Source organism: Raphanus sativus, chromosome 1, assembly GCF_000801105.2.
Source record: "Raphanus sativus cultivar WK10039 chromosome 1, ASM80110v3, whole genome shotgun sequence".
NCBI lineage: Eukaryota > Viridiplantae > Streptophyta > Magnoliopsida > Brassicales > Brassicaceae > Raphanus > Raphanus sativus.
The window spans coordinates 7,708,014-7,727,711 of record NC_079511.1 but is presented as its reverse complement, the minus strand read 5'-3'; the positions used below and the strand labels follow the sequence as shown (position 1 = coordinate 7,727,711).

Genomic DNA, 19,698 nt, shown 5'->3' with positions numbered 1-19,698 from the left:
TGGTTGGAGAAAATCAAAACTTCCCAAAGAACACCTTTCGTTCTGACAAATCTGAGGACGCCTTTTCATGCGTGCGTAAGAACCAAGAACACAGAGAAAGGTGATCATATGTATATTTCAGGGTTTAAGCTCAACCGAGAAGAACAACATGTTAAGGCTGAGGATAGGCTTCTTGAAGGTAAAAAAACCACAAAGCTGTAAAATAAGAAGAAGTAGACCGTTCCAAGGAAATTAGTGGGAGGAAGCAGAAGACAAAGAGGTTGATAATTTGAAGATAACCACTAAGCTAGTGGGGAATTTTTATAGCCTATATATTTCCTTGATCCATAAGCTTGAATGCCTCAAAATTGAAAGTTGAGTTCATATACTACAAGTTACATGATAGTTACCTATTCTACAAAAAAAAAACATGAAAAAAAAAAAACAGAAAAAGGCAAAATAACTGAAAATTTAAGGTTTTCTTGCCAGTGTGATCTGTTGTTTCCTATTGGCCACTTCTTTCAACAACTATATATTGGTGGATTACATATGATACAAAAGAGAAACAGTCGTGATGTCAATTACACCTAAGACCCATACATGGGTGTATGCAAAAAACAAATCTTGATTGTGTCTTTTTTCTTCTTTACTTGTTCTGTATAGGGTTTGAGCCACTCCTCGGGACTCTTCTCCGGAGGCTATCATTTTCTCCTACAGGCGGTTTTGCTTTCTTCGTGTCCATGCTTGTCTGAAAATCTCTCATTGCTTGACTAGATTCTTTCATCCTTAACAGAGAACGTCCCTCTACGCTGTACTTGCTGCTGAAGAAAGCTAGAAGAAGTAACAGAACTAAAGCCACTGACAAGTATCTCTTCATTGCGGACTTTTCTTCTTATAGTTCCCTAGGAATCTTAAAAGCTCTTTAAGTTGTTCTTTTTTTTGTTATGTTCTGTTTATTGAGAACTGAAACGTGGATAGAGATGTGAGTTAAGAGAAAGTGAGGACGACGAGAGACTTCTGTAGTTTAGTGCTTTATAGAATAAAGATACTCCCTCCGTTTCAAATTATATGTCGTTTTAGAGGAAATTTTTTGTTTCAAAATAAGTGTCATTTTCGGTTTTCAATGCAAAATTTATTGACAATATTCTCTTTTATATTTTTCTATTGGTTGATACATGGTTAGGTGTATTGGTAATAGTGTTTTTATTTTGGAAATATGTAAAATTAAATGTTTTCTTAATCTGTGTGCATAAGGTTAGAACGACATATAATATGAAACGGAGGGAGTATTTGTGTTGGAACACATAGTTTTGGGGATCTGATCACGTGATGTTACTTTGACTGCTGCTATAAAATCATTTACTGGTGCTTTTATTCTATAAATTCATATGTAGAGAAAAAGGATCCACATATACGTATCACCTAACTCACGTAAATGCTTTGAAAATTTTGGAGAGATGGTGGTCATGTGACTGGAGCACGTGATTTCTGGCTACTGTTATTGGGGAACTCAAAAGAGGCTGAAACTGGACTTTGTTTGAATTCTATATATTATCTTTTTAATAAACTTCTAAAGTCCAATTGATAAATTTCTAGCACATATTTTTAAAATCCCAACCAAAAAGAATTGTAAAAAAATTGATAATATTTTTAAGAGAAAATTTGATAACGAACATGATACTAAATATTATTTAATTAACAAAATAAGTGTAAAAATATTATTGATACAAATTGTAGAAACAGTAATTTTGAAATTATTTATTAGTAATTATGTATAGCAATTTATTTTCTTGAAATTATAAAGAGAAGATATCTCTGTAAAAAGATTATGTAAAAGTAATTTTCTTTTCTAAAATCCTAAACAAAAATGTAAAAGAGTATTTAATAATAGTTTTTATTTTTTTAATTGTAAATAAAAATGAGATTTATAAAATAGAATGTTTTTCTTTTTAAAAAATTCTAGCAAAAATAAAAATTAAAAGCTAATTTAATAAAATATTAAATTAGTATATAAAAGTGTATAATGTTATTACTTGATTGGTGTTATTTAACTTTCAATTTTTTATTTAATTTTAATTTTTATTTTGGGTTGATTTCAATTTAAATTTTTACTTGTAGTGTTCTCTCTAGTTCTAAATACAAAGCTAATAACAATTCATCTATGTATTATGATTATAAAATAAAAATATTAACTTGAACTTTTATGTGAAAAGTAAAAATGAATTTTTAGTTATAAAATAAATCTCACACAAATTTTTAAAAATAAAAATTAAAATTAAAATTTTCAAAACAAAAAGTGTTATTTTGGTCATTTTATTTTTTTAAGTGCTATTTTATGATAAAAAACTTAAAAGTGTTATTTGAAAGATTTGCCGATAAAAAATATGTAACATATATTTTTGCTGTAAATATACAAAAATAAAAGATTATATATTCTATTTTTATTCAAATAAATTTAAATATTATAAATGCAATAGTGAAAAACTGATGAAAAGTAAGTATTGAAAATATTTTATGATATATTTAAATTTTAGTAAATATTTTCTTTATATATTAGTTTAATATAACATAATATTTTAGTATATTATTTAATATTTATTAAATTAATATTAGTGCACTTATTAAATACTAGTATGTATTCGTCCCTGCTTCCCAGAGCCGGGTTTGAGGGAAGGATTGTGAAACATTTGAATGGGGTCCTCACTTTGTGGGGCTCTTTTTAAGAAAAAAATTCATTATATATATATAATATATATGTAACTATAATTATATAAATCTTGTTGTTCAAAAAAGTTATATAAATATTAAATATATAGATAGAAGTACAAAATATAAAAAGAATAATAATATCAAGCAGATTTTAGATTCTACAATTTATATATGAATAAATTCTATAATAAAATTACTAATATAAAGAAAATATTATTTTTGTTACTAAAATTCTTTTTAAGTTTTTTATAAAGTTAATAAAAACCATATTTTGACTAAAAATAATTAAATAAAATTAAAAATATTTTTTTGAATAGGACCCCGAAAATCTCAAGACCGACTCTGCTGCTCACACATGGTTTCTTCCTAGAACACACAATGCCAGAACATTATTTCCACCAGGACGAATCGACATTAGTTCCACAAGGAATCGGCTTAAAGTCACTCTCGGCATATATCTTCGATCATGCAAATTTGTATCTAATCTATTAAAACTGAAATACAAATAATATTTAACCCTGAGTTTTACACAAAAATTATATCATAATGCCATTGGCCTTATCCCATGTCGTTTCATTAACTCCTTAACACAACGAATTTTGTTTACATTACTAATCCGGCCCATTAACTCCTCCTCTCTCTTCACGTTTCCTTTTGCCTTGCTCTGCAAACTAAAAATAAATATATAAATAGTTAAGCACTTAAATAGATTCAAAATATACAATTCTTTCTCTTCTTAAGATATATAAATAATTAACCAAGATAGTTGTGTAATATACGTTGTTGTGCTATCATGTATTTGTTTAACTCATCCAATTGCAATCACCTAACTTTTGCTTAGCACGATAGTTATGTAATATACATTGTTGTGCTATCCTGTATTTTTGTAGCTCATCCAAGTGTGCCTAATTTTGGCTCATCTAAACCATTATTTTCCTATATATATATATGTATGTTTATGTTTATTATTATGTTTTTATTATCAATTGTTTGATTTGTAACAAGTATTCTAAGAATTCTCTAATATCGAAAAATTATAATTATATTTCTTAAGAATTATTTGTAATCATTTGATATTATCTGTTCACAAAATCTAAATATCATTTATTAGTTTCCCAAATAACTTATTCCAAAATCGTTACCTATATACACACAAGAATCAAAAATCAACTATATCAAGTAATATTATTGAACAAATCTGATCAATAAATTCACTAATTCCTAAACTCTTATCTCATTTATTTTTTTTAACCAAATTTCAACGATCCCATATCACAAAAGATATCATTAACTAACAAAAATCGGAATATTATTAAAAATAAAACTTGCAAATCATGTTTAGTAATCCCCTATATCTATATTATTAAAATTGAAATACATAATTGGTTTGTTTAGAAACAAAAATAGTAAAATAAATGAGATATGTTTGAAAACATGGATAGTAGAATAAATGATATATGTTTGGAAATATGTATAGTAGAGATGTGTTTTTTATTTACACATTTAGCCATTGTAATTTTAAAATCCAGAAAAAATGAGAATTGTTTAGAAATCTGAATAACATATTTAATACTTTTTTATTAAAAATTTTAGTCCATTGTTTTTACAATAAATTAGACAACTTTCTTTATTTTTTTATTTTTATTTACAATTCTGTCACTATATTTACAATTTTTTTTATTTACAATTCTTTATGGTGAAAATAAAAACATAAACTGAAATATAAATAGTATATTATATAAACAATTTTTAAAACAATATTATTACCTTATTTAGTTTAGTAATAAAATTTTCAAAAGTTCAATTTGCAAAAGAAATATCATAAAATTAATAATAATTCATTAAAAACTAATGCAAAAAATTTAAATTTTGAAACATGGATAAAAGTATATCAGTTTTAAAAATATACAAAATGGACTAATCTAATTACCTAAAAATATTATTTTGTCTAAAATAATCATAAAATAAAATTTATATACATATTTAAAATCAAAATAATAATTTAAAGTTGATTTATATCAAAATTGATTTAAAATATGCATATATTCAAAAACTAATTTTTACTAAAATATTTTCCAATAACCATTATTAAAAAATATTTTCAATATATATAAGAAAAATACAACAAAAAGATTAATTTCATATACCAACTTAAATTATGGTTTATATATTTCACATTAAACTTTAAGAATATAATATATGTGATTATTATAAGATGATACATATAAAATACTATTAATTATATGATTATTTATATGATGGACCAATACAAGTAATTATATGATGACATATATATATGATACATAATAGTGATTAGGGCTGGGCGTTCAGGTATCCATTCCGGTTAGTTTCAGATCTGTTTGGGTTTCGGGTTTCCGGAGTTAAAGATTTCAGCCCCATTCATATATTTCTAAATTTTAATTTGAATTATGACTAGGGCTGGACGTTCAGGTATCCGTACGGGTTCGTTTCAGATCTGTTTGGATTTTGTGTATCCGAGATCAAAAAATTCAGCCTCATTCAGATATTTCTTAATTTCAGTTCGAATTATATTCAGATCTTTGCGTGTTCAGTTCAGGTTCGGATAACCCATTTAATCTTTTTAAAAAGTTTATTATATATTTTGAATTTCTTAAAATATATAAATAAAATAATATATTGTATATAATTCTGAATAACATATGTCAGAATACCTAAACTTAATATATAAATTGGTTTGGTTTAAATTTTGGATCAAAAATCAATAATTATTTTAAATATTTTTGGTGTTTTCAGTGTATTTCCACTATATTAGATATTTATATTTGTCTATTTTTATTTATTTTCATGTATTTAAACCAACATAAAAGTATCATATATATTCTGGATGTTCTTATATACAATAAAACTAAAAATAATTAATATGTATATAAGTATATAAATTTTTTTCAGATAGATTTTGATATCCAAAATACTTCGGTTCGAATTGGTTATAGTTTTCGGTTGTCTAAATATAAAAAGTTTGAATAATTTAGATATTTAATCAGTTTTGGTTCGGGTTTGGTATTACTCTTTCGGATCGTGAACGGTTCAGTTCTTCAGATTTGAATTTTTTATCCAGCTCTGATATTGACATGAAAAATAAATAGCAATATATTTTTGAAATATACACCCGCACGGGCAGAATCTAGTTTTAATTTATTACTGTAAATGTAGAGAAAAAAATGTAAGTAGATTCAAAGATCAGGTACATATTCTTGAGATGAGTAAGTAGATCCTCAAGTGGAGAATAAATTAATAGAGAAAAGTTCGTTACGCAATTTTTTTTAATTAAGAAATAATTATAGGATTTAAAAAGGGAAAGTAATATGAATCCTTTGACTAATAAAAAGGTTTATATATTTTCAAAAAGCCTGTTTTAATTTGTGGCTGTGATTTGTGAACATGTGGCTAACAAATAACGAACCGGAATGGAATTGTTTTATACAATACCGGCAAAACGCGTGGGACAAATCGATGAACTTGGTTCGGTTTAGATAAACCAACCCATGTTAGGCTATTATTCTCTCTCTAGCCGGCAGAGGAGAAAGAGAAAGTGAAATCAACGAGACAGCGAATCCTCCTCGACAAAATTCGATCAAGGTAGCTCTTCATCATTTTCCCCCAATTTTAATTATATTTATTGGATCTGGTGTTAGAACCTTGTTCCCCCAAGAGCGAAGCTTGAATTGCAATTTGCAATTGGATTCCTCTATCGAAATTGAGCTTTTTTTTTTTGTTGTTGTTGTGACAATTTTGGGGGATTCCGAGGTATTTTGATCTAAGAAAATTGCAGTTGATTCGAGCTTGTTTGATTAAAATTATTTAATTTCTGGGTTGAGATTCTTTTTTTTTCTCTCTTGAATTGGTGAATCGATCGAGTTTCCCGTTGATTTCAATTGGGATGGATTTTAGAGGGGTTCTTATTAAAACTTCTCGTTGGTTATCAAAGTATTGTTCTTGATTCAATTTTCATCTGATCTTGCATCTTCGATTAGGTCATGAGAGTATTGCATAGTATGTTCTTGTTATCTCTGTTATGTCTTGTGAGGACGAGTATATATATTCCTATGTTTTAGATTCCTTACTGTATTCAATGTTGGGCAACCATTAATGTTGTAAAGATTCTGTTGCTCCCTTTCAAAGAATGGTTTCATTTTCTAATTGATCTGAAAAAAATGATTATCATGTTTAACAGCAGCTGCAGTTGTTCTCTTACACTCCATAACTAGATGGCAGAAAAGGCTTGTATAAAACGTCTTCAAAAGGAATATAGAGCACTTTGCAAGGTACTACTTCTCTCTTCTCTTTCCCTCTCTTTACTCTTGCTTATTTTTTTTTGTTTAGGGGACATCTATGATATGTTCTGTTTCCTTGCCTTCAGGAACCAGTCTCCCATGTTGTTGCTCGTCCTTCCCCAAATGACATTCTCGAGTGGCGTAAGCCTTCTCTTTCTCTTTATTATATTTTTTGTTTATGTTTCTCATACCTGATCTCTAGTAATTTCTATTACAAGATTTTTTTTCATGTTGTTAGGATCAGGTATATGTGAACCTAGGAATATAACTATGAAACAAGGGGTTACTATTATGAGGCTATATAGAACATGAAACACTATAATTTTTCTTTGCTTTGTTAGTACCTTGATCAGTCAGTTACTAACAAAGAGTTGAACTATTGACGTTAATCTCACAGATTATGTGCTGGAAGGAAGTGATGGAACACCTTTTGCTGGTCATAATCTTCTTCTCTCTGAAGCTTCTTGTTAGTTTTGTCTTCAGCATCCCTTATGGGTTAATCTAATTTTGATACTCGAATTCTTTCTAACAGGTGGATTTTACTATGGAAAGATCAAGTTCCCTCCCGAGTATCCTTACAAGCCACCTGGAATTACGTATGTTCTTTTGATTCTTCAGAATTTAGTCTCAATACTTCTCTTATCTCGGTTTGTACTAGTACAGCTTCCAATTAACCACATCCTCTTTTTTTTTTTTTTTGCTTCAGAATGACTACACCAAATGGTCGATTCATTACACAAAAGAAGATCTGTTTGTCTATGAGTGATTGTAAGCTCAATGATGCACTTTCTATTTGTTGTTGTCGTTGCAATTAAGTGTCTCGATATGTGATTAACTTTTGATGACGTTTTCAGTTCATCCAGAAAGCTGGAATCCAATGTGGTCTGTGTCAAGGTATAAATTCTCCTTTTTGACATATACAATAACTGACTTTCAGGAAGTTTATAAGCTAACCAATCTTTTTCCGTGAGTGCAGCATACTTACAGGGCTTCTCTCATTTATGGTAAGCTCATTGTAAGCTCTACAGTTTTTCTGAAGGGCGTTTCAGATATATGGACAATCTAACATTCTTAACATGATAATATCTTTGAGCTCTCTCTAAATGTTGTCCATGTGGTGCAGATGGATACTAGTCCGACAACTGGAAGTGTGAACACAACTGTAGCTGAGAAACAGCGGCTGGCTAAGTCATCTCTCGCTTTCAATTGTAAAACGTAAGATCATCTTACCATCAAAATTTTTCAGACTTCTGGATTTATTTAGAAGCTAACTTAGTCATTTGTATTTAGAATAGTCAAAAAGTTGAGTTAAACAACATTATTATGAGTGAATGCTCAATCATAACGAGATTATGTGTGTGTGTTTCAGTTCTTAATCTGAATCCAATGTTTTCTTACATCGTTACAGCCCAGCATTCAGAAAGCTATTCCCAGAGTACGTAGAGAAGTACAACCAGCAGCAACTAGCCGAGCAAACGCAGCAGACTGCACCAGAGTCTCCTCAAGAGAGCAATGCCAAAGCAGAGTCGGAGAAAACAGTCGACACAACAAAGGAGGACTCAGATGGTGGATTGAAGGAGAGGAGGAAGAACAAGAAGCAGGGATTGCCAGCGTGGATTATACTGTTGCTAGTGTCGGTTTTCGGGGTTGTAATGGCGCTGCCTCTGCTTCAACTGTGATTTTCTATGTAACAAAACATAGAAATGGATGTTGACTCTTCGGATAAAATCTCTCTCCTCTCTCTCTCTCTCTCTCTTTCTCTGCCCTTCAGTATCAAGAGTAGTCTTCTTTTGTCTAGTGCTCTTCTTATGTCCGAACTTGCTCAATTTAGCCCCCCTTCTCGTGGTTTGTGTTTTTAAAGGCCATATATTACATAAGAATTGGAACTAATTTGTATAGTATATGGTTTGTTTGCATTTGATAAATAGAACCTTATGGTTTTCATGTTTACGTACTTATCCAACAATTTTTTCTTCCAAAGAGCTCATGTGTGTCTTGATTCATCAAATCAAATATCTTCAATCTTTCTGTCTAGATCAATTGATTAAATAAGGTACTGACCATTTGTCTTAGTCAACTAATGGTATTGACAAGATCACAAGAAACCTGCTTCGTCTGGTGACTCTTGTCTGACTATTTCCCTTGGCCATTTCTTGTACTGACGAAGATTTCTTTTTCTTCTTCTTCATCTCTGTGTTTGTTCTTCTTACTATCTTAGATGAGGAAATGGGATCCAAAGCCAAAGCCCTTGTGAGACTAACCACAAAACATGTACAACCTCCGAGTTCTCACATACATTTCTTCTGCCTCCTCTGTATTCTCTTCCTATCTGCTCTCTCCATCTCAAGCCCTCTCTCCATCTCAAGCTCTCTCACCATCTCTCTCGAACTCTCTCGCTCTCCATCTCTCTCGATCTCAGACTCTCTCTCCATCACGAGCCCTTCGACACAAACCTATCTCAAGCTCTCTCTCTCTCTCTCTCGATCTCCAAGGCATCTCTCTGTTCTCCGACAAACCCATCTCGAATTCTCTCTCTTTGAGGTAATAGTCGCATCCTCTGTTTGAGACTGATAGTGATGGTCTCTGTTCTAAAGAATTGATGGTATGTTGCAGATTCTTCAAGTGTGAGATGAGTTGATGGTGCAATGCCAGGATTGTTCTGAGTGGTAAGTGTTTTAGGAAATGATGTTCTTTTAGATGTGTCGTTGTGGGAGTTACTGTTAGCTAATATGTGTTATCTTGGTGTAGGTGTGCAAGGCGCTAGAGATATCCTGTGTGACATAAATGTTGTTGTACCTACTGGAGATTTTCTGTGTTTATGTGCAGGGCCTGTATTATATCACTGATATGTCAGGTGCTTTCTTGAATACTGAGGGTGATGATGATGCTACTGTGACGAGAACTGGTAACTTGAACGTGTGCTAGCTGGTTCTGATTGCAAGGTTGTGTTACTGGATCACAAGTCAAGGTTACTCTGGCCTGGCAACAATCCTCAATAAGGAAACGGTTCATGGGTCGTGGCTCAGTGGGTGGGTGGGGGGGGGGGGTGGTTTCTTCTCTGTTCCATCAGAATTGTCCATAAGTAGATTGATCTTTCTTTCTTACTCTCTTATCTTCTTCTTGTTCATACTTCTCTTCAATGTAGCTTTGGGTTTTAGATAGAGATGTTATAGTAGGGTTGAGTTCATTTTTAGTTTGTTCCTTAGTTTCTTTGAGATTGTGATGATTCTGTAATCAACGAATGATCCTGTTTGGTTCTGTAAAAATATTTCTCATAATGTTCATCTTCTCTTGTTTTCAATAAAAAAAGATTGGCACACACAAAACAAAAAACTAACTATAGTTTATATAATCTATTTGACTTTTATTTATCTAGATTTGTATGGCTTAATAATAATCTATCTTCTGTTCTGAAAACCAACACTCATTAATCAAAACTCCAATACACATTCATAGTCCAAAGCAGTATTAGTTAATGACTTGTTTTTTTTTTTTTATAACTTTTGATTATTTATAGGTGATATTTATCTAAGACATGTATTTTTTTGATCATGATGTATTATTTAGCTTATGATTTATGACAAAAAATATTGTTATATTTGTATATTTGACCAAAAAAATATTAAGTAAACATAATATTTTTATGGATGTATATATATTTTGGCAATATTTTATTTATTTCAAAGACAATTTTACAAATTTCTAAAAATAAAATATGAATAAAATGAAAATAGCCGCAGCGTCTATCAAACGAACAACAATTTGCATCGGCGTCAGCGTCGGCGTCTGCAAAACGAACAACAACCAAACGAGTTTGACGCAGCCGTTGACGCCGACGCAGAAACCTGCGGCAACCAAATGAACAGGCCTAAGATCACAAGAAACCTGCTTCGTCTAGTGACTCTTGTCTGACTATTTCCCTTGGCCATTTCTTGTATTGACGAGAAGATTTCTTTTTCTTCTTCTTTATCTCTGTGTTTGTTCTTCTTACTATCTTAGATGAGGAAATGGGATCCAAAGCCAAAGCCCTTGTGAGACTAACCACAAAACATGTACAACCTCCGAGTTCTCACATACATTTCTTCTGCCTCCTCTGTATTCTCTTCCTATCTGCTCTCTTTCTTACACTTTCAGAAGCTGTCTGTAACCCGCAAGATCGAGAATCTCTCCTGTGGTTTTCCGGCAATGTTTCCTCTTCTGTTTCTCCTCTGAACTGGAACCTCTCCATTGATTGTTGTTCCTGGGAAGGGATAACATGCGATGATACACCAGAGAGTCACGTCACCGCAGTTTCCTTACCCCTTAGAGGACTCTCAGGATACCTCAGCTCGTCTCTTCAGAACCTCCACCGTCTCTCTCATCTCGACCTTTCTCATAACCTCCTCTCTGGTCCTCTCCCACCAGGTTTCTTCTCTGCCCTTGATCAGCTCATAGTTCTTAACCTTAGTCACAATAGCTTCAACGGTGAGTTGCCATTTGAACAAGCATTTGATGATGGAAGCAGCAAGCTCTTCCCAATCCAGACCGTTGACTTGTCAAGCAATCTTCTCCAAGGCGAGGTCCTCAATACTTCTATATATCTCCTGGGAGCTTCCAGTTTAATCAGTTTCAATGTTAGCAATAACAGCTTCACTGGTCCAAACCCTTCCTTCATGTGCATGAGTTCACCTCAGCTCAGCAGATTGGACTTCTCTTATAACGATTTTGCTGGCCATATCTCCACAGGATTAGGCACATGTTTAAACCTTACTGTCCTAAGAGCAGGCTTCAACAATATCTCAGGTGAAATACCTGTTGAAGTCTACAATCTCTCCGAGCTAGAGCAACTATTTCTCCCAGCCAATCAGCTAACTGGAAAGATTGATAACAGCATCACCCGGCTCAAGAAACTAACGTTGCTTGAGCTTTACTTCAACCACCTAGAAGGAGAAATACCAAAGGACATAGGTCATCTTTCAAACTTGCAAAGCCTTCAACTACATATTAATAACATCACTGGTACAGTTCCACTTTCTCTTGCAAACTGTACTAAACTCGTCAAGTTGAACTTGAGGATCAACCGGCTGAGAGGAACCTTGACAGAGATAGAGTTTAGCCGGTTGCAGAGTCTTAGAATTCTAGATCTCGGAAACAATAGCTTCACTGGTGATGTTCCGGATAAGGTTTTCTCATGCAAGTCTCTCACGGCCCTCAGGTTTGCAGGCAATAAGCTAACGGGTCAGATATCTCCTCAAGTAAAGGAACTTGAGTCCCTAACGTTCCTGGCTTTTTCAGACAATAATTTAACAAACATAACAGGAGCTCTCAGGATTCTTCAGGGCTGCAGGAAACTGTCAACTCTAATCTTAGCAAAGAATTTTTACGGTGAAACGTTTCCAAGCAACATAGACTTTATATCCTCAGATGGATTCCCTAAACTCCAAATATTTGCCATTGGTGGATGTCGAATTAAAGGTGTAGTACCACAGGTCCACAACCGACTCGTAGGGTCTGTTCCTGGTTGGTTGGGAACTCTCCCCAACCTTTTCTACATCGATCTATCAGAGAACCTACTTACAGGAGAGCTGCCAAAGGAGTTCTTTCACCTGAGGGGTCTCATGACCCAAAAGGAGGAAACAGAAACTAACTATCTACCGCTGCCTATTTTTGTCGGATCCAACAACATTACCGTTAATCAGCAATACAATCACATGTACAACTTCCCACCTGCCATTTACATCAGAAGGAATAACCTAACCGGGAGTATACCTGTAGAGATTGGCCAGTTAAAGGCTCTTCAAGTTCTGGAGCTTCTTGGCAACTTTTTCTCTGGCGGGATCCCAGATGAACTGTCCAACCTCACCAACCTAGAGAGGATGGACCTGTCCAACAATAGTCTATCTGGTAGAATACCTCCTTCGTTGAGGCAGCTCCATTTCATGTCCTATTTTAACGTGGCTAACAACAGTCTCGAAGGGCCAATACCCACAGGAGGTCAGTTTGATACTTTTCCAAAAGCATGTTTTGAAGGAAACCCATTGTTGTGCGGTGGTGTGCTTCTAACTTCCTGCACTGCTCCAAGTCGGGAGCCTGCTACAACCACAGAAGATGATGAGTTAAAGAGAATACTTGTCACTGGGATTGCCATTGGATACCTTTTTGGCTTTATTTCGATTTTAGTGGTGTGTGCAAGGCAATAACATGTGAAGCGTGTATATTTAGGGTTGATGGAAAGTGGAAACTACTACTACTCTAATAATTAATAACAATAATATCAATGTCATACATGTTCTGGTCCATAACCGAAGAAACAACGTTGCTTACACGATTACATTTACATGAATATACACAACTTGTAATCTGGTGGGAGAGAAATGCGCGCAGGCATGGAGAGAAACCGAGAGATACAGAGTGTCTGATAAAAATTGTGGACAAGAACATGAGATTGAAGCTTCTATCACTAAAGGGGAGAGGAGACTATTTTGAGGAAGGTCTGATGACTTGGTTTGGTGCGCAGCAAAACTCATGATTCGTTTTGTGTCAAGAAAGAAGAGGATTCAAGCTAGCATCTGTTTTATTTGGAGCAATCTTGAAGAGAGTTATTTGGAATGGGTTCCAATAAGAGTTTTGAAGGTTAAAAGTCTTTTATGGATAACTTCAATTTGTTCCCTAGCCATGGGGTTCTTACTCTTTTTCTCCCATTAGAGTTTTGTCTCAATAGGGTTTTCTCTAATGAGGGTTTTAATGAGGAGAACTCCATGGCATTTCCAAGCTTGACTTGTTTCATATGGTCAAACTTGAGAGGGAAAATTGAAGTTTGAAGTAATTGACTTTTAAAGAGATTAGCAAGATGAGAAGAAAAAGTGTTAGTTTTAATTTTGTTTGTCTTTGGAAATTTCATTTATGTTGCACTAGTTGTAAAAAAGTTTTTGTTTGAATAAAATTTTACATTTATTCAAAAAAAAAAAAAATATACACAACCATCCGACTATTACATCAAAGCATTTAATAACTAACTAAAAAATATCCAGACTGGCCGAAAAATGTAGAAACTGACGCCGTGAGGTGCCTCTCCGGCGAAATATTGATAACCAAAAAAAACGAAGAAGCCAAAAGGCCCATAGTAATATTATTATTGCACACATAACTATGGTTAGTTTTCTTTAAAAAAAAACATAACTATGGTTAGTAATCGTCGTTGTCATCTAAATAGGATCGTAGAAGCATTGTAGCGCAGATGCGAATAATACAGAGACGAGCGTGTTGTTGTCTCATCAGTGAAGAGCATTTGGAAGTGAAGCTGTTCCTCGTTCTGGACGTGCGTGTCGTTCCTGAGTTTTTCTCAGCCATTGTTAATGAATTGATTCCGACTTTTTTTTTGGTTATGTAGATTTCGACTTTCAGATGATATAAATATCTTGAATCACCGCTTCGAAATATATATATATGTGGGATTTAAAGAAAGCCTGTGTGCCTGAACTTGGTCTGGTTTTAGGGATTTTGCGCGTGAGGCAATCTCGCCGTACATCGATGGAGTAACCTACACGTTTTTCTTAACTTTTATTCAATCGATAACAGAAGATTTTGTTTGAGAAACTAAACTCAAAGAGTTAACTTCGGTTTCACGTTTCTCTTTTTTACTACTCTTTGTAGTTTTCTGGACAAGTTTGTTTATGTTCAATGAATGTCAATGAGTTTACCAATGCAAAGAAGTTTCCAGGAAAATACATCTATTGTTTTTTCTTTTCCCTCTAAACTAATGCTAATCCCAATAGATTGTTACACAAGTTATCTCCGTACAGCAGGATTAATTTTCATATTTTATTTATTTCAAGACTACCTAGTTCCCGACTCCGTTTTGTTCTTTTTGAAATATAGTTACAACATGCTTTACGTGTTCTCAACAATGTTTCTCAACAATGTCTGCAGATATCAATAGAGGCTCAAGCGGACCAGAATCAAAAATTCTATCTTCTCCTCTCTATACTGAACTGGACTAATTTGTTGACTTCAAGGTGATGCAACAAAGTCAATTTCTGCAGAAACAGAAAGAAATGTTATTGTAATAGTCAGGAAAAAAGTGAATGAATATTGGAAGTATCAGCCAAGTGTGTGTGTGTGGATATACAGACCTTTGCAGGACTTTTCGTCTTCTAGAGGAGTTTCTGATGTGATGGAAGAAGAAGAGAGGCTTGTTGATGATGCCCTAGCTTCAAAAATCATAGCCACAACTTCTCTCATAGTTGGTCTACTAGCTGGAGAGTTGCTGGTGCAGAACAGTGCAATCTTTAGGACCAGAGACATCTCATGAACCGTACTCTTATCTGTCCTATCCAGTCTTTCATCAAACATTTCAACTGTTGGAACCATGTTACGGATCGATCTCCTAACCCAGTTGACTAGATCCCCTCCTTGCTCCAACGGTTGAACTGGTGGCTTTCCTGTTATCAGCTCCAAAAGCACAACTCCAAAGCTGTAGATATCACATTTCTCTGTCACCTTCATCGTGTAAGCATATTCTGAAACACAACAAAACATAGACTCAGATGTGTTAGGAATGCGGATTCAGGTAGTTTGGTTTGACCAAAATCTCGCCGAATTGAACCAAAAAGTGCGGTTCAGTTCGACTCGGTATTCAGATAGTTCGATTTTTAAAATTTTTACTGAAATTAGCCAATATTTTTAATTTTGATTATATTTTGGTTAATTTTTTTAAAAAATTCAGGTAATTTCGATTACTTTAGTCAGTTTAGTTCAATTTTTTGGTTAATTAACCTCTGGAAACTTCAAAAAAAATTTGGAAAACTGAGCTAAAAGCTGAACCGAACCTAATCGAAAACCAAAGTTTTTTTATAAACCTGCCAAATTGAACCGAACTCATAACCGAGCGAACCAAACCAACCAAAAATTTCGGTTCGATTCAAAACCACAGGCCTACATATAAGCTTGTGTATGTGGAGAAAGAAACCTTTGATATATTAGACTCACCTGGAGCGATGTAACCATACGAGCCAGCAACAGCAGACATGGACTTCGAATAAGAGAGATCAATCAACTTAGCCAGGCCAAAATCTCCCACATGAGCTTGTAGCATCTCATCAAGAAGAATATTATTCGATTTAATATCGCGGTGAACTATCTGAGGTCTGCAATCATGATGGAGGTAACACAAACCCTCCGCAGCCCCGAGGGCGATTCTATACCTAGCATTCCAATCCAACAAACAACTCTTCCCTCCTCGCTGAAGCTGCTCACCAAGGCTTCCCTTTGACATGTACTCATACAAGAGAAGATTCGAGTTCTGGTGGTAGCAGAAACCATACAGCTTCACTATGTTCCTGTGCCTTATCTTCCCAAGCGTCGATATCTCGGCTCTGAAGCTGTTATCAGAGCTAGCTCCTTCCCCTCGAGAGTTCAGCTTCTTAACCGCTATCACTTCCCCATCAGACATCTCAGCTCTGTAGACTGTCCCACACGCTCCTCTCCCTAAAACCACGTCTTCAGAGAAGTTTCTGGTCGCGTCCACAAGTCCTTGGTATGTGAACCCTTCTTTAGGGAAGTAGTAGCTGTCCATGACATCCGGTTTTGTTTCATCCTCGAGCGCAACGAACTCCGGCTCTCTTCTCTTTATCACCAAACAGATACTGATAAAAGCAAGAAAAGAAACAGAACCAATCACAACACACGCGATCGTCAAGATCTTTTTCCCCTGTGAGCCTCTCATCAACCACCTCAGCTTCGAATCCGAACGTGTGCCAAGTGATGATGATTCTTCGCAACGGCTGCTTCTCTGAGGGTTACACAGACGGTTGTTTCCAGCGAAGTTCGATGAATCCATCCGTTGGAAGACGGCTGTGTCCGGTACCTTTCCCGCCAAGTTATTGTTCGAGATGTTGCAGATGAGGAGGCTCATGAGGTTCCCGATCGACGCGGGGATGGCGCCTGAGAGCTCGTTGTCGTTGAGGTAAAGTATCTCAAGCATCTGAAGGTTTCCTAAACTGTCTGGGATGGCGCCGGAGAGGTTGTTGTGGCTGATGTTGAGTGAGATTTGCAGAGAGGTTAGTTTACCTAGCTCCAAAGGGATGTTTCCAGACAAGAGATTGCCACCTAGCTGTAACTCCATGAGCCTTGTGAGATCACCAAAGCTATGAGGGATCTCACCGGTCAGTTTATTATCAGACAGCTTCAAGATCTCTAGATTCACCAACTGACCAAGCTCTTCAGCTATGTAACCAGAGAACCTGTTACCACTAATGTCAAGCCTCTGGATAGTGACGCAACTCCCTAGCTCTCTAGGGATGTGACCTGTGAGCTGATTGGAGGAGATGTTCAAGCCAACAATCTTTGTGAGGTTCTTGATCTCAGGAGGAATCTCACCGGTGAAGTTGTTGTTAGCTAGACGAAGTCTTTCTAAGCTCTTCAGCTTCCCCAAGTCCGCGGATATGTTCCCTGATAGCAAGTTTTGGTGAAGCTCTAATGCAGTTAGGTTCTGAAGATTAAACAACTCAGAGGGAAGGGTTCCCGTTAGCATGTTGTCTCCTAACATAAGCTTTGTGAGCGACTTGCAGGTTATGAGACCGCGAGGGATGTTTCCTGATAACTTGTTTGAACCGAGGCTCAGAAGTATCAGCTTCTGGAATCTGCAGAAGTGAGCAGGGATGGAGCCGGAGAGATTATTGGCAGACATGTCAAGAACGGTGAAGTTTCTGTAGTAACCAATGAGAGGAGGAATGGTTCCTTGGAGCTGGTTGTCAAAGAGTTGGAGATCCACAAGCGAAGTTAAGAACTGAAGCTCAAGTGGGACGGTACCGGTTAGTCTATTGATAGACAAGTCTAGCTTCTGCAACAGTGCTAACTCTCCAAGCTCCCTAGGGATTGAACCTTGAAGATTGTTCTCAAACAGATGAAGTAGCTTAAGATTCAAAACCTGACCTAACTCTCTTGGGATGTAACCTGTCAACTGATTCTCCGAAAAATCTATCTCAACCGCATCTGTTAAGTTACCTATCTCGCAAGGTATCTCTCCGGTTAGCTGGTTAGTGTAAAGATACAGCCTTTTCATCTTTGCTAGGTTACCAATCTCTCTAGGTATTTTCCCAGTGAAGTAGTTTTCGTGCAGCGCAAGCACCTCGAGGTTTGTGATGTTTCCTACCGAAGGAGGTATCTCTCCGGACAAACGGTTTTGCCAGAGTATCAAGTCGGTTAGGTTTAGAAGCCTCTCGAGCTGCTTAGGAAGAGAGCCCTCGAGGAGATTCTCCGCTAATCCGAGTACCTTCAAGCTCACGCAACCGCTGATCTCAGACGGGATCACACCGGACAGCATGTTACGCCCTGCCCTAATCACCCTGAGCCGTCTCAGCTTCCCTACGGAAGAAGGGATCACGCCCGTGAGGTTGTTGCTGTAGATCTCGAGCTCTTGGAGCGAGCTCATGCTGCCGATGAACCTAGGGATCGAACCGAAGAGGTAGTTCTCGCAGAGAGAGAGCTTCTGGAGAGTGTTGATCATGGTGAGCTGGATAGGGATCACCCCGTGGAGCCTGTTTGTGCAGAGATCGAGAACCTCTAGGGTTCTGCAGAGAGAGAAGTCTCTAGGGATTGGACCGGAGATGAAGTTGGTGGAGAGGTTCAAGTGAATCAAACCGTGAAGCTTGCATATGAGAGGAGAGAGTGTACCTGAAAGATTCATCCCACTGAGGTCAACGGAAGTCACGGTTCCGAGACGGTTACACGAGACTCCTGTCCAGTTGCATGGATTTGAATCCGAACCGTTCCAGCTGATGAGATAGCCGTTGGAGTCGTTGAGAGATGCTTTGAACTCCAGAAGAGCATGTCCTTCTTCGTTTATTGATGTCACTAAGATGAAGGAGAAAGAACAGAGAATCAAGAAACGTATGATGATGACACCACTCATTTTTTTAAAAGCTTTTGTGAAGAAACAGAGTGATATGTGCTGCCTTAGCTTCTACGCATGTGGGATAAATTGAAGAAACAAAAAGAATTAAGAAACATCAAAGTTTGGAAATTTTATGGAATGGGAAAAGAAGAAAGGACTGATCTTGATTGATCAAGAAAAGACAATCTTTGTAAATGTAAAAAAAGTCAACTATGTTTTAATCCTCTTTGTCGACGACACCTCTTCCCTTTTCTCCGGTTTTGGTTTACCATAATTTTCAGCAGAAAGTGGGTTCAAATCACGTGGTGGTGAGAAGCTAGGTTTGTACAGATCCATTGAATCAAGAAAAAAACTCTTCTTGGATCCTTTTATTTATTTTAGTGTTTCTCTGGGTTGTCAAAAACAGAGGATATCTTGTTTTAGTTGGGACGGTGAGGATTTGATGAAGACGACACGTGAAAAAGATGATCCAAGGACAGTGACAGTGATCTTTAAAGCTGTTGATGTTATGCTTTTTAATTTTCTTTGGTGACGGGTGTGAAAGAGAAGTGTTGGAGTCTGTGAGCTCATGATGTTTATCGTTGACCGTTAAAGCCACACAACAAGTGGAAGTGTGATCGCTGTCTTTTTCGCGTCCATCTTGTTGTCTGTTAAATAGCCACTAAAGCTTTGTTCTTTGACACTTTTAGTCCTCTGCCGACTCACAAATACATAGTGCTGCGTAGGATCACACGAAATGAGATAAATTTACCATGATGATTGGTACACTTACTATTCTGAGCATTATTGTACAAGGATCACATGAAATGAGATAAATTTACC

At 35.7% G+C, this 19,698-nt stretch overlaps 3 protein-coding genes across 4 annotated transcripts; 2 read left to right on the top strand and 1 right to left on the bottom strand.

Moving 5' to 3' along the window:
* The first annotated feature begins 6,166 nt into the window (after nucleotides 1-6,166).
* Nucleotides 6,167-8,954, top strand: LOC108822942 (ubiquitin-conjugating enzyme E2 34). 2 transcript variants are annotated; one of them, XM_018596451.2, is made up of 10 exons: nucleotides 6,167-6,309; nucleotides 6,905-6,995; nucleotides 7,091-7,145; nucleotides 7,402-7,440; nucleotides 7,537-7,600; nucleotides 7,711-7,772; nucleotides 7,859-7,898; nucleotides 7,981-8,008; nucleotides 8,128-8,219; nucleotides 8,413-8,954. In XM_018596451.2, exons 2-10 carry the CDS (start codon nucleotides 6,939-6,941, stop codon nucleotides 8,681-8,683), a joined length of 708 nt encoding a protein of 235 aa, XP_018451953.1. In that variant the 5' UTR covers nucleotides 6,167-6,309; nucleotides 6,905-6,938; the 3' UTR covers nucleotides 8,684-8,954. The 2 variants fall into 2 exon arrangements, with proteins under 2 accessions (XP_018451953.1, XP_018452693.1); XM_018597191.2 differs by having other exon boundaries at nucleotides 6,247-6,309; nucleotides 6,908-6,995.
* A 1,953-nt stretch (nucleotides 8,955-10,907) lies between these two features.
* LOC108844264 (receptor-like protein 2) lies at nucleotides 10,908-13,183 on the top strand. Its single transcript, XM_018617488.2, has one exon. The coding sequence runs from the start codon at nucleotides 11,012-11,014 to the stop codon at nucleotides 13,181-13,183; it is 2,172 nt and encodes a 723-aa protein (XP_018472990.1). The 5' UTR covers nucleotides 10,908-11,011.
* Nucleotides 13,184-14,856: 1,673 nt separating this feature from the next.
* Nucleotides 14,857-19,400, bottom strand: LOC108812947 (leucine-rich repeat receptor-like serine/threonine-protein kinase At1g17230). Its single transcript, XM_018585356.2, has 3 exons — nucleotides 15,972-19,400; nucleotides 15,116-15,502; nucleotides 14,857-15,019 (listed from the first exon to the last, which is right to left on the bottom strand). Exons 1-3 carry the CDS (start codon nucleotides 18,892-18,894, stop codon nucleotides 14,994-14,996), a joined length of 3,336 nt encoding a protein of 1,111 aa, XP_018440858.1. The 5' UTR covers nucleotides 18,895-19,400; the 3' UTR covers nucleotides 14,857-14,993.
* Nucleotides 19,401-19,698: the final 298 nt, after the last annotated feature.